Source organism: Prionailurus viverrinus, chromosome D4 (genome assembly GCF_022837055.1).
Source record: "Prionailurus viverrinus isolate Anna chromosome D4, UM_Priviv_1.0, whole genome shotgun sequence".
Taxonomy (NCBI): domain Eukaryota; kingdom Metazoa; phylum Chordata; class Mammalia; order Carnivora; family Felidae; genus Prionailurus; species Prionailurus viverrinus.
The window spans coordinates 6,275,200-6,288,907 of record NC_062573.1 but is presented as its reverse complement, the minus strand read 5'-3'; the positions used below and the strand labels follow the sequence as shown (position 1 = coordinate 6,288,907).

Below are 13,708 nucleotides of genomic sequence, written 5' to 3'. Positions count from 1 at the left end.
TGATTTGGGTCTACTTATATACAAGATGACCTATTATTTACCATACTGCAAGTCCAGAATCTAAATCCTCAGAACCCAGCAAGTCTTGTTTTTTCTGTTTTGTTGCAATTAGTTGTTCTGTAGAGACAGCTTGTAAGTGTCATGGTCCTTGATGTATTTCTCCCTTCCCAAATCCATGGGCATGACAAGGGCCTTATACTGAAGGCTGGAGGGACAGAAGAAGAATTTACCTTTAGAAACCATCAGAGATGGACCTTGTTGATTCCAGTTCATTAGTTCTTATTCTGTGCAAAGCCTGTTCTCTTGTTGGGGATGTAGTGATAAAAACAGGCAAATTCTTGCCATTGTGTAGCTCGTGTTTAGTTGGGGAGACAGATCATCAACAAACAACATAAAGCAGTATATAAGGGATGAAGGTGAATGGGGAATGGAATGGAGGTATTTTTGGTACCGGAGGTCACAGGACACTCATTTCCTATCAAAGGAAGCCCAGTGGTGGCATTGTAAAGTTCAAATTTGCATTGATTTGGAAAAAAATAAGGGTTTGCCAAAACAACCAAGAGGGAAAATCTAATGGGAATGTTGAACCTGTTTCAACAAAGTGGGCTTTTCCTCCTCTGGACATAGGATGAAGGATTCATCCTCCTTAGTTCATGGTATGCTATCATCACCAGTGTAAGTCTCCCCTTTTTTGTAAATTGTTTTTCCTTTCTTTAACTCTATGTTCTGAATCATATTTGTACAGGATGAGAATCCATTTGTACAGGATTATTGAATCGTTGGGTATTCAACAATTTTTTGTTGAATCTTATAATTCGCCTTTCCTATGTGTATGCAAAACTATCTATGAGAAATATGTTAATTTTCATATATTAACTGTTGAGATATCTATCTATCTATCTATCTATGCTTTCTCTCCAGTCATATCGAGTTATGGACAATATCACTTTGTGATGGACAAAAAAGTGGTCTCCACTTATTGCTACTACAAACCTCTCTGCAATGGGAGATCTTGTATAAATAAAGTGTTTTCAAACAATTTTTTAGAGTCTTATATTTACCCATACCTTCTTAATGGACATATCACATAGGGATTTTAAAAATTTTTGAGATATTGGTTACTTATATATTCCTTGCTACCATAAAAATCTCTATAGTCACCATACTTATATATCACCAAAATTTTTAAAATAATTTTTTTCTTAAGTTTTATTTAAGTAATCTCTACACCTCACATGGGCCTCAAACTCATAAGCCTGAGATCAAGAGTCACATGTTCTTCCAACCGAGCTATCCAGGCACCCCTAAAATAATTTCCTTGGAAACAGTATAGTCTTTCATTCTTTTTGAATAATCCCATGCATTGGAATTTTCATGCATTAAAGATGTTATTATATATTAATATATGAATTCATTTAACATAAATGTTGTATTTACATTAACAGCTAAATGATGCCCTGTACATCAGGGTAATTATAGGTAATAGCACTGCACTACATACCCAAAACTCGCTAAGACAGTAAGTCTTAAATGTGCTTACAACTTTATCATAAATAACTAAACATCTTTACACCTCAGATTCACCATGTATGATATTGGACACAAATACATGCATGCTCATGAAGATTTAGTGAGACATGCATCTACACTCAGGAGAGAGACAAGCATATTGTGAACACTCAGCAGAAACTCTTGATCATCATCAATCCCATTGTTGCTTTCCCTTATCTGCTATGACTGGTTGTCCTCAAAATCAATTAACTCACATGCTTGAAGTATCATATCCCTCACTGCCAAGTTGTCAGACTAACCTCATGATTTTGTAAGATCTTATGGAAGGATGATTTGTTTAGGCATTGAATGGTCTGAGTGAACCAGTAGTTAAAGTTAAAACAATAACCAATATTATTGAAAATGTACTACGTGTCAAGCTTGTGCTAAGCACCTCACAAATTCCCACGATGACGGATCACAACGTATGTGTTGTTATCAGAAGCCTGAGGCTTAGAGTGAAGTGGTTTGCTCAAGGTCACTAAGTAAGTGAGTAGCAATCAGGATTTGAACTCCAAGCTGAATCACTCTGAAGCTCATGCTCTTAACCCTCAGGCTACACCTCCTCATGTTTTGGTGTATATACTGTCTGTCACAATCATGCACAGGCACTGTTTTCCTCACTGTGTCATTTCCTAAATGACCTCCCTTTCTTTCCCTCTTAACTAACAATCTTTCTTTTCCCATGTTCAGAATCTATCCTTGTAGTGGCCAAAGAGGTGACCGATCTTGCTGTGTTACACAGATGGTGGATTTGAAATATTGAACATCTATGATTAATTGGCCAACATCAGGTGGAGAAAATTGGCCATGCATGTCTGGGCCATGTCTGGCATGGAGAGTTGTGGTTGGTGCTGGACAGTGTCCTGGAGTTAAGACAAAAGATGGGGGCTTGATTTGTCCTTGGTCACCTGCTTACAAGCTGATTCCAGATGTTTTATAAATAGCAAATTAGATACGATGGCTGCAAGACAGTTTGTTAAATACAGGTCAATATTAAAAAGTGAGCCATCTGTGAAAAGGCTGCCTGGGGAATTAAGAAATTAGTGGAGTTTGGTTTAATTAATGATGTTGGATGATCCAGGTCATAAGTGAGAGGATCACCTATTCTGATAACTGGAAAAAAGGAAGGTCTTGAATCTGAGAATCAGGAAGAACAGTTCTCAAAGCACAGGGTAAGTGCATCAGACTGGGAATACAATAGTTTCCTTTCCTTTCCTTTTCTTTCTCTTTCTTTCTTTCTTTCTTTCTCTTTCTTTCTTTCTTTCTTTCTTTCTTTCTTTCTTTCTCTTTCTCTCCCTCCCTCTCTCCTTCCTTCCCTCCCTCCTTCCCTTCCTTCCTTCCTTCCTTCCTGTGTTTTGCTTCTAGCAAAGCACCTAGGGTAGATGATCTAGAGGTCAAACTGGATGGACTGAAAACAAAAAGCTGGGTGGAGGTTTTAGTTGGACCCTATGACTGCTTAATCCACACAATAGTTGAAATCCTCAGGGAGGAAAGAGTAAGTGCCAGAGGTTGGAGGAGCCAAGAGGGTGGCCAGCTTACCAAAGCTCACCTCCAGATCCAGATGCTGTTCTGCCTTCCCATTTTCTCCAGAAGCTGGTCTGCACCACATCTGCTACTCAGCTGCAAGTCTGCTTCTCAGCCAAGCACAGCCCCCTCATGTTTCTCCCATGACACTCTGGCTGATTAACAAGGAGAGGGACAGGAAAGGCGGGGGAGCTGATGTGCTACTTGGAAGGGATAGCACCTTTCCCCACACTGGCCTCCAATCCCTCAAGTCTGGCCCCCAGCATGCTGCTGCTTTCCCAGCTCCCCATTTCAGAAGGCAGAGATGTCTGGACTCAAGGGGCAAGGACCGTCTTGATGGCAGAAGCTCAGACAGCGAGCGTCTCCTGAGTCAGCTCTGCTCTGCTGGCCTCGGGGGCCCTTGTTAGGCTGAAGGAGTTGTGGTGTGATGACCTCTCAAGGGAGCTGGTCCTGTGATTGCTCTAGGCAGAGCAAGCAGACTGGAAATCACACCTAGCATGGCTGACTCAAGGGAACAGGGGAGACCTGAGGCTTTCTGTTTTGATGTGGGGCTCCTCCCAGAGCCACTTAACCTCACTGCAACATCTCAAGGGTGTGCTTTAGTCTCCCCAACTTGGAGTTATCAGGGGTGGACAAATATTTATGTGGGTGAATATTTTTATGTTTGGGGATGCAGGTGTGGACCGAGGTATATTCTAGAACAGGGAGGTGGCAGTTTCCAGGGGATTCAGTGGGGGTAGATCAGTGGTATGTATGTGTGTTCCAGTGTCTTGGCAGGCATGTGGATCCAATTATTTTTTTTACTGTGTGGGATCAGTTTAATGTCAGTTGATGTATGTTTAAAGCACAGGGTATGCAATGGTTGTTGTCATATTTAGCTAAGGGACTTTGGAAAAATAGTGTATGTGTTTTCAGAATTAGGCTCAGAGCAGTCTTTTAAGGGTTAGTGTTGAAGAAAGAAGATTAAAAAAATTTTTTAAATGTTTATTTATTTGAGAGAGAGAGAGAGAGAGAGAGAGAGAATGAGTGGGGGAGGGGCAGAGAGAGAGGGAGACACAGAATCTGAAGCAGGCTCCAGGCTCTGAGCTGTCAGCACAGAGCCAGATGTGGCGCTCAAACCCATGAACTGCAAGATCATGACCTGAGCCAAAGCCGGAGGCTCAACTGACTGAGCCACCCAGGCGCCCCAGAAGAAAGAAGATTTTAACAGATTGCTGGCCTTGCCAGTAAGTTAGTTGCTTTTAACAAATTACTTAGCCTGCATAATAGAGCTTCAGTTTTCATCTGAAAAATGAGGATAATGACTCATCCTGGCATTGAAACCAGATAGAAATTTCCTTTGGAATTTTATAGACAGAATATTGTATATCATGGTGAACACTATCCATAACAAGATGTAGGAAATGAAACACATTTTGCTGTTGTCGCAATACATGTGTGTGTCTGCTTCCTTAGCCTCAAGGTTAATTTTTCAGCTTTAATCTATGTATTAGAGTAGGTACTACAGAGATAGAAAGTCCTGGATTTTTACTCCTGCCTCCTCCTCTTACTAGTCATGTGGCTGTCCTTTCTAATCATTCATTCAACTTTTTCTCATTCTTTCTTCTTCCTCCCTCCCTTCCTCCCTCCCTCCCTCCCTTTCAGTTCCTCTTCTTCTTCTTCTACTCCTCCCCCCCTCCTCCTTCTCCTCCTTCTTCTTTATATTTTAGTTAGCATACAGTGTAATGTTACTTTCAGGAGTAGAATTCAGTGATTCATCACTTACATACAACACCAGTGCTCATCACAAGTGACCTTCTTAATACCCATCACTCATCCAGCCCACCCCTCCCTCACCCACCTCCCTCCACCAACCTTCAGTTTGTTCTGTATTATTAAGAGTCTCTTGTGGGGGCACCTGGGTGGCTCAGTCAGTAAAGTGTGTCACTTTGCTTCAGGTCATGATCTCACAGTTCATGACTTTGAACCCTGCATTGGGATAGCTGCTGTCAGTGTAGGGCCTGGAACCTGCTGGATTCTGTGTCTCCTTCTCTCTGCCCCTCCCCTGATTGTGCTCTCTCTCTCTCAAAAATAAATAAACATAAAAAAATTAAAAAAGAGTCTCTTGTGGTTTATTTCCTTTTCTTATCTTTCCCCCCTCCCATATATTCATCTGTTTTATTTCTTAAATTATGTATATGAATGAAATCATATATTTGTATTTATGATTGATTTATTTCACTTAACATAATAGATTCTAGCTCCATCCGTGTCATTGCAAATGGCAAGATTTATTTTTTTGATGGCTGAGTAATATTCCATTATATGTATATACCACATCTTCTTTATCCATTCTTCAGTCAATGGACATTTGGGCTCTCTCCATAGTTTGGCTATTGTTGATAATGTTGCTATAAACATTGGGGTGCATGTACCTCTTGGAGTTTGTATTTTTTATCCAATGGGTAAATACCTAGTAGTGCAATTGCTGGGTTGTAGGGTAGTTCTATTTTTAGTTTTTTGAGGCGCCTCCATACTGCTCTCCAGAATGGCTTCACCAGTTTGCATTCCCACCAACAGTGCAAGAGGGTTCCCCTTTCTCTGCATCCTCGCCAACATCTGTTTATCTACAGTTATTAATTTTAGCCATTCTGACAGGTGCAACTTGGTATCTCGTTGTGGTTTTGATTTGTATTTCTCTGATGGTGAGTGATGTGGAGCATCTTTACATGTGTCTGTTGGCCATTGGGATGTCTTCTTCGGACAAGTATCTATTCATGTCTTCTGCCCATTTCTTCACTATATTATTATTTTTTGGGGGGGATGTTGTATTTGGTAAGTTCTTTATAGATTTTAGATACAACATTTTATCTAATATGTCGTTTGCAAATATCTTCTCCCATTCTATCAGTTGCCTTTCAGTTTTGCTGGTTGTTTCCTTCTCTCTGCAGAAGCTTTTTATCTTAATGGTGTCTCAATAGTTCAGTTTTGTTTTTATTTCTCTTGCCTCCAGAGACATGTCTAGTAAGAAGTTGCTGTGGCCAAGGTTACTGCCTGTGGTCTCCTCTAGGATTTTGATGGTTTCCTGTCTCACATTTAGGTCTTTCATCCATTTTGAATTTATTTTTGTGTATGGTGTAAGAAAGTGGCCCAGTTTCATTCTTCTGCATGTTGCTGTCCAGTTTTCCCAACACCATTTGCTTTCAGCTGTTTTTGTGTCAGTACCATGCTGTCTTGATGATTACAGCTTTGTAATACAGCTTGACGTCCAGAAATGTGAAGCCTCCAGCTTTGGTTTTCTTTTTCAACATTACTTTGGCTCTTTGGGATCTTTTCTGATTCCATACAAATTGTAGAATTATTTGTTCAAGCCCTGTGAAGAATGCTGTTGTTGTTTTGATAGGATTACATTGTATGTGTAGATTACTTGGGTAGTATTGACATTTTAACAATATTTGTTCTTCCAATCCACGAGTATTGAATGCTTCTCCATTTCTTTCTGTCTTCTTCAATTTCTTTCATGAGCTTTCTATAGTTTTCAGTGTACAGATCTTTTACCTCTTTGGTTAGGTTTTATTCCTAGGTATTTTATAGTTGTTGATACAATTGTAAATGGGATCAATTCCTTGATTTCTTTTTCTGCTTCTTTATTATTGGTGTATAGAAATGCAACTGATTTCTGTACATTGATTTCATATCCTGTGACTTTGGTGAATTAATGTTTGAGTTCTAGCTGTTTTTTGGTGGAGTCTTTTGGCTTTTCCCCATAGAGTATCATGTTGTCTGCAAACAGTGAAAGTTTGGCTTCTTCCTTTCCATTTTGGATGCCTTTTATTTCTTTTTGTTGTCTGATTGTTGAGGCTAGGACTTCCAGCACCATGTTGAACAACAGTGGTAAGAGTGGACATCCCTGTCATGTTCCTGATCTTAAGGGGAAAGCTCTCAGTGTTTCCCCATTGAGGACAATATTAGCTGTGGGTCTTTTGTATATGGCCTTTATGATCTTGAGGTATATTCCTTCTATCCCTACTTTCTTGAGGGTTTTTATGAAGAAAGGATACTACGTTTTGTCAAATATTTTTCTTCATCTATTGAGAGGATCATATAGGTCTTACCCTTTTATTAATGTGATGTATTACATTGATTGATTTGTGGATATTGAACCACCCCTGAAGCCCAGGAATAAATCCCACTTGATTGTGGTGAATAATTCTTTTAATGCATTGTTGGATTTGGTTTGCTAGTATCTTGTTGAGAATTTTTGCATCCATGTTCATCAGGGGGATTGATCTGTAATTCTCCTTGTTAGTGGGGTCTCTAGCTGGTTTTGGAATCAAGGTAATGCTGGCCTCATAGAAGGAGTTTGGAAGCTGTCTTTCCATTTCCATTTTTTGGAACAGCTCCATTTTTTGGAACAGTTAGAATAAATACTAACTCATGTTTAAATGTTTGGTATAATTCCCCTGGAAAGTCATCTGGCCCTGGAATCATGTTTGTTGGGGGATTTTTGAATCAATTTATTGATTCAATTTCTTTACTGGTTATGGGTCTGTTAACATTTTCTATTTCTTCCTGTTTCAATTTTGGTAGCTTATATATTTCAAGGAATGTGTCCATTTCTTCCAGATTGCCCAATTTGTTGCAATATAATTGCTCATAATTTTCTCTTATAATTGTTTATGTTTCTGCAGTGTCGGGTGTGATCTCTCCTCTTTCATTCTTGATTTCATTTATTTGGGTCCTTTCTTTATTCTCTTTGATCAATCTAACAAAATCAATCAATTTTGTTAATTGTTTCAAAGAATAAATTTCTGGTTTCATTGATCTGTTCTGTTTGTTTTGTTTGGATATCATTGATTTCTGCTCTAATATTCATTATTTCCCTTCTTCTTCTGGTTTTAGGTTTTATTTGTTGCTCTTTTTCCAGCTCCTTTAGGTGTAAGATTAGGTTGTGTATTTGAGACCTTTCTTCCTTCTTTAGGAAGGCCTGGATTGCTATATACTTCCCTCTTATGACTGTGTTTGCTGCATTTCAGAGGGTTTGGACTGTTGTGTTTTCATTTTCATTGGCTCCCATGTATTGTTTAATTTCTCCTTTAATTTCTTGGTTAACCCATTAATTATTTTCATAGGATGTTCTTTAATTTCCAAGTATTCGTGGTCTTTCCAAATTTTTCTTTGTAGTTTATTTCAAGTTTCATAGCGTTGTGGTCTGAAAATATGCATGGTCTGATATTGATCTTTTTGTACCTATTGAGGGCTGATTTGTGACAGTATGTGATCTATTTTGGAGAATAACCCATGTGCCCATGAGAAGAATGTGTGTTCTGCCGTTTTTGGATGAAATGTTGTCAATATATCTGTTAAGTCCATGGGGTCCAGTGTCATTCAAAGCCATTGTTTCCTTGTTGATTTTCTGCTTAGATGATCTGTCCATTGCTGAGTGGGTGTTGAAGTCCCCTACTATTATGGCATTATTATTAATGAGTTTCTTTATATTTGTGATTAATTTATGTATATATTTGGGCTCTTTCAAGTTGCGGGCATAAATATTTACAATTAAAAATTTTTAAATATTTTTTTAATGTTTATTTATTTTTGAAAGAGAGACAGAGTGTGAGCGGGGGAGAGGCAGAGAGAGGAAGACACAGAATCTGAAGCAGGCTCCAGGCTTTGACCTATCATCACAGACCGATATAGGGCTTGAACCCACAAACTGTGAGATCATGACCTGGGCCAAATTTGGACAATTAACAGACTGAGCCACACAGGCACTCAAAATATTTACAATTTTTAGATCTTCTTGGTGGATAGACCCCTTAATTATGATATAATGCCCTCCTTTCTTGTTACAACCTTTGTTTTAAAAGCTAATTTTTCTGATATAAGTATGGCTACTCCAGCTTTCTTTTGACATCCATTAGCATGTTAGATGGTTCTCCATCTCCTTACTTTCAATCTGCAGGTGTCTTTAGGTCTAAAATGAGTCTCTTGTAGGCAGCGTATAGATTTTTTTTTAAAATCCATTCTGAAACCCCATGCATTTTGATTGGAGCATTTAGTCCACTTACATTTAGAGTGATTATTGAAAGACATGAATTTAGTGTCATTGTGTTTCCTGTAGTGTTGCTGTTTCTGGTGGAAAAGATTTCAACCTTTGACCATTGAATATGATGTTAGCTGTAGGCTTGTCATATATGGCCTTTATTATGTTGATGTATATTTCTTTTATATACAATTTATTGAGTTTTTGTCATGAAGGGGTTTGCATATTGTCAAATGATTTTTCTGTGACTATTGAGAGGATCATATGATTTTTAATCTTTCCGTGCAAAGCCTGAAGTGGGGCTCAAACTCACAAACTGTGAGATCATGAGCTGAGCCAAAGTCTGATGCTTAACTGACACACCTAGGCACCCCTAGGGCTTCATAAGTTTAATTCCTGTATTAAATGTTTTTATTCATGTCTCTTGTTGGACATGTACATGTGTTTCTCTGGAATATATACCCGAGAATGGAATTAACAAATTGTGTATCTTTACTATGTTATGTAACAACAAATTGTTTTCCAAATTGGTTGTACCAATTAATACTCCCACTAGCAGAATAATGATCTACTCTTCCACTTTTTTTTTCTAACTCTTGATATTTAATTTCTGAATTCTAATATTGTTTATCTGGTAGGTGTGCAGTGGGTTCCCATTATGATTCAATTTGAATTTGAATGAAACTCTGCATCTTTTCATGTAATTATTGGCCATTTGTGCGTGTGTGTGTGTGTGTGTGTGTGTGAAAAGCTTAATTCCTTTCCATAGTTTCCTTCATCACTTTCTTTTCCTTCTTGATTGCCCAGGATCTTTATTTATTCTTAGTTTGGGTGTTTTGTTGGTTTTATGAATTTCAAATATCTTTTACCATTTTGTCTTTTTACTCTATAATGTCTTCTGACAAACAGACATAAATTAGTATTTAACTTTAACATGTCCAATTTGCTATTCTTTCTTTTATGGTGAGTGCTTTCTGTCTACGTCTTGTTTAAGAAATATTTTTCCACTTCAAGAAGACAAAGATATTCTCCTAATTCTTTTATGTAAAGGTATAGTTTTAATTTTTATATTTAAGTTTAGAATTCAATTCACAGGTAAGTTTAGTTTTTGCATATGGTGTAATAGGGATCCAATTTCATTTTTCTGTGTGAATTCCTAAGTGTCTTTGCTCCATTTATTGAAATATGCTCTCCAATGCCTCATTCCTAAATCAAGTATACACTAATCTATGGATATGTTTCTGGGCTCTCGATTTACGGCATTTGTCTTGTTCGTCTAGACTTTCAGAAATATCCATATAGTTTTAGTTACCATAGATCTATAGGAGGTCTTGATATCTGGTAGCCAAGTGATTCTCAAAGTATTGTTTCTAAATCCACACATCACCATTAGCTGGGGACTTGTTAGAAATGCAGATCATTGGACCTCACCCAGACTTATTCAAGGGACAAAGGACCATGGTCAAAGGCCTATCTATGGCTATGCCCATTCTTGGAGAAAAAATGATCAGAATTTTCTCTTCCAACACCAGAGTGTTGATAGTAATAAAAGACAACTATGGTTGTGTGGAGGTGAGATTGCTGCACACGTGGAATGTTCCCCTTTATCGGCTTCTCCAACATAAGAATTAGGACATTGAATGGAGGGTGATCTGACCTCCTTTATATCAACCCTTTCCTACCATGGCATGATATTATTTCTGTTTAAACAAAAGTAAATGCTATGAAAAACAGAGCAATAGATTATGTTACACTTTCCTTAGTGATTAGTAGTTTTAATCTACAAAAAATATGTGTGCCATTTTAACAACTTCCAATATTACAGATATATACAAACTAAAAAGCAAACATTATCTCTTGCTTCCCTATTCCATGTCATGTCCTAGAATTAACAAATTTCTTTAAATTTTTTAAATGTTTATTTATTTTTAAGAGAGAGAGAGAGAGAGAGAGAGAGAGAACGAGAAGAGGAGCAGAGAGAGGAGACACAGAATCTGAAGCAGGCTCCAGGCTCTGAGATGCATCAGCACAGAGCCTGATGTGGGGCTCTAACTCACGAGCCGTGAGATCATGACCTGAGCTAATCAGACACTTAACCGACTGAGCCACCCAGGTGCCCCTTTAAAAAAATTTTTTTTGATGTTCATTTATTTTTGATAGAGAGAGACAGCACAAGCAGGGGAGGAGCAGAGACAGAAGGAGACACAGAATCTGAAGCAGGAATTAACAATTTTCAGTGGGAGATTTTCTTACTGAATATACAATCTCACTTATTCATCATACACACATACACATTTAAAACACAGATTTATGATTCAGCATTTTATTTATTATTAGGCTTATTCTTTTTTTTAAATGGGTTTATTCTTGTTTCTAAATGTTAACTTATTTATTTTTGAGAGAGAGAGAGAGAGATAGCACAAGCTGGGGAGGGGCAGAAAGAGAGAGGGAAACACAGAATTCGAAACAGGCTCTAGGCTCTGAGCTGTCAGCACAAAGCTTGACGCGGGGCTCAAACTCACACACTGTGTGATCGTGACCTGAACCAAAGTTAGATGCTTAGCCGACCGAGTCACCCAGGACCCCCAATTGGGTTTATTCTTAAGCATTTTATTTTGCAACTTCACTCATAATGGCTATTCAGGGCAGTGGTAGAGATACACCTTATTATTTATAATTACTATATATTATTTCTTTCTATGGAAAAATTGAACCATTATTTGTCTATTCTCCTATTGATGGGCATTTAAGTTGTTTCTAATTTTTCACTATTACAAACAATGCTGTAATCAATGAGTGTCTGTGTACATGTAGCTTGATAACTTGATATACTATTAGTATCGGACATGAGTCTTAGAAATACAAACATCGAGACAATGAAAGATCAGAAATTTTCAAACATTCAGCTGCTCACATAAGGCCAAGTTAGTTTTCTCTATGGGGTGTTTATTAAAATCCAGGTTCACAGGCCCCCATGTGAGACCTGCTGAGTAATATCTTTGGAAATGATATAGAACAGTAAGTGGCAAAAATATTAAGATAAAAAATACTGCAGAGTCTACAATCCCTGAAAGAATAATAGAGAATAAAGAATGAAAAGAAAAGTAAACAGAATCAAGTCATTGCCTGTAGCACTGGATGACTCTACATCCCAGGGCCTCTATGTTTGGTTCTGAAATCTCCTGTAGAGAGAGGTAGAAATGTGAAAACTGGAAGCCAAGATTTTGGTAGACCTTGAGCCAATTATTGAATCATAATGATCTCAATGGAAGATGGTTGCATATGCAAAGAAATGGATACAATCCAACATCCATGACACATATGAATTATCCCTGATGACCAGCAGAAACAGGGTCCAAAGGAGAAGAGACACTCATGAACATGCTCCCAGAGGTTCTGGCTAGGACTTCTTCCTGCCCATCAGTTTCCTCAGGCCCTGTTTCAGGTCTTTGTTTCTCAGGCTATAGATAAAAGGGTTCAGCATGGAGGTAAGAAGTGTGTAGACAAGTGTTGCCACACGATCTCTCACAGTGTAGTTGGACAGGGGCTGTAAATAGACATAGAAGATGCTTCCATAAAAGAGGGTTACCACAGTGAGGTGAGAGCCACAGGTGGAGAAGGCTTTGCGTTTCCCAGCAGCTGAGGGGATCTTGAGAACTGTGATGAGGATTCGTATATAAGAGAAGGTGATGCACACAAAGGGGGTCACCAAAACAACAGAACCTTCTGACATTATCACGATTTCATTGAGAAATGTGGAGGAGCAGGACAATTTCAGCAGAGGGTTGATGTCACAGAGGAAGTGATGGATAACATTGTTGTCACAGAAGGTGAGACGATTCAGTAGCAGTGTGTGTAGGAGTGAGTGGAGGTGAGGAAATGAGCAGGAAAAGGCCACCAGCAGGACACAGCGGTGGTGGTTCATGGTGGTGACATAGTGGAAGGGGTCACAGATGGCCACATAGCGGTCAAAGGCCATGACCACCAGGAGGAAGCTGTCAGTGTTGGCCAGAACGTAAATAAAATACATTTGTGTCAGACACTCAGCATAGGAGATGGTCTTCTCTGACAGGAAGCTCACTAGCATCCTGGGGACAATGGTTGTTGTAAAGCAAATGTCAGTGAAGGACAGGAAACTCAGGAAGAAATACATGGGGGTCTGGAGCTGGGGGTCAGAGTGGATGGCGAGGATGATGAGCAGGTTCCCTGTTATGGTGACCAGGTACATGGTGAGGAAGAGGATAAAGAGTGGCTTCTGGTCTTGAGGCTGGGAGGAGAGTCCCAGGAGGATGAACTCAGAAACACTGCTGGTTTGGTTGACTCTTTCCATGATCATGAAGCCAGCTAAAACAAAGAACATCTTACCATTTCACACAAATTGCTTTCATAACAAGCCAGTAAGTATGTTTCTTCCTATGCTTACTTTTCACCCATAAGGTCATGATTAGCTACCATGTTGGCAACTTGTCAACTTTGTGGTGCCTGATGCTGCCCTCCCCTCTCAGCTTTCAGATTTCACACACTTCTGGTATTGATAGCATGGACATTGGGAACAAGAATTTTCTTTCGGGAACAGAGTTTAACTTTCCTAATTCAGCTTAATAT

General features: G+C 38.8%; 1 protein-coding gene across 1 annotated transcript; it reads right to left on the bottom strand.

Moving 5' to 3' along the window:
- Window positions 1–12,503: 12,503 nt before the first annotated feature.
- Window positions 12,504–13,463, bottom strand: LOC125150931 (olfactory receptor 1L8-like). The gene has a single exon (XM_047831417.1). It carries the CDS (start codon window positions 13,461–13,463, stop codon window positions 12,504–12,506), a length of 960 nt encoding a protein of 319 aa, XP_047687373.1.
- Between the last annotated feature and the right edge of the window lie 245 nt (window positions 13,464–13,708).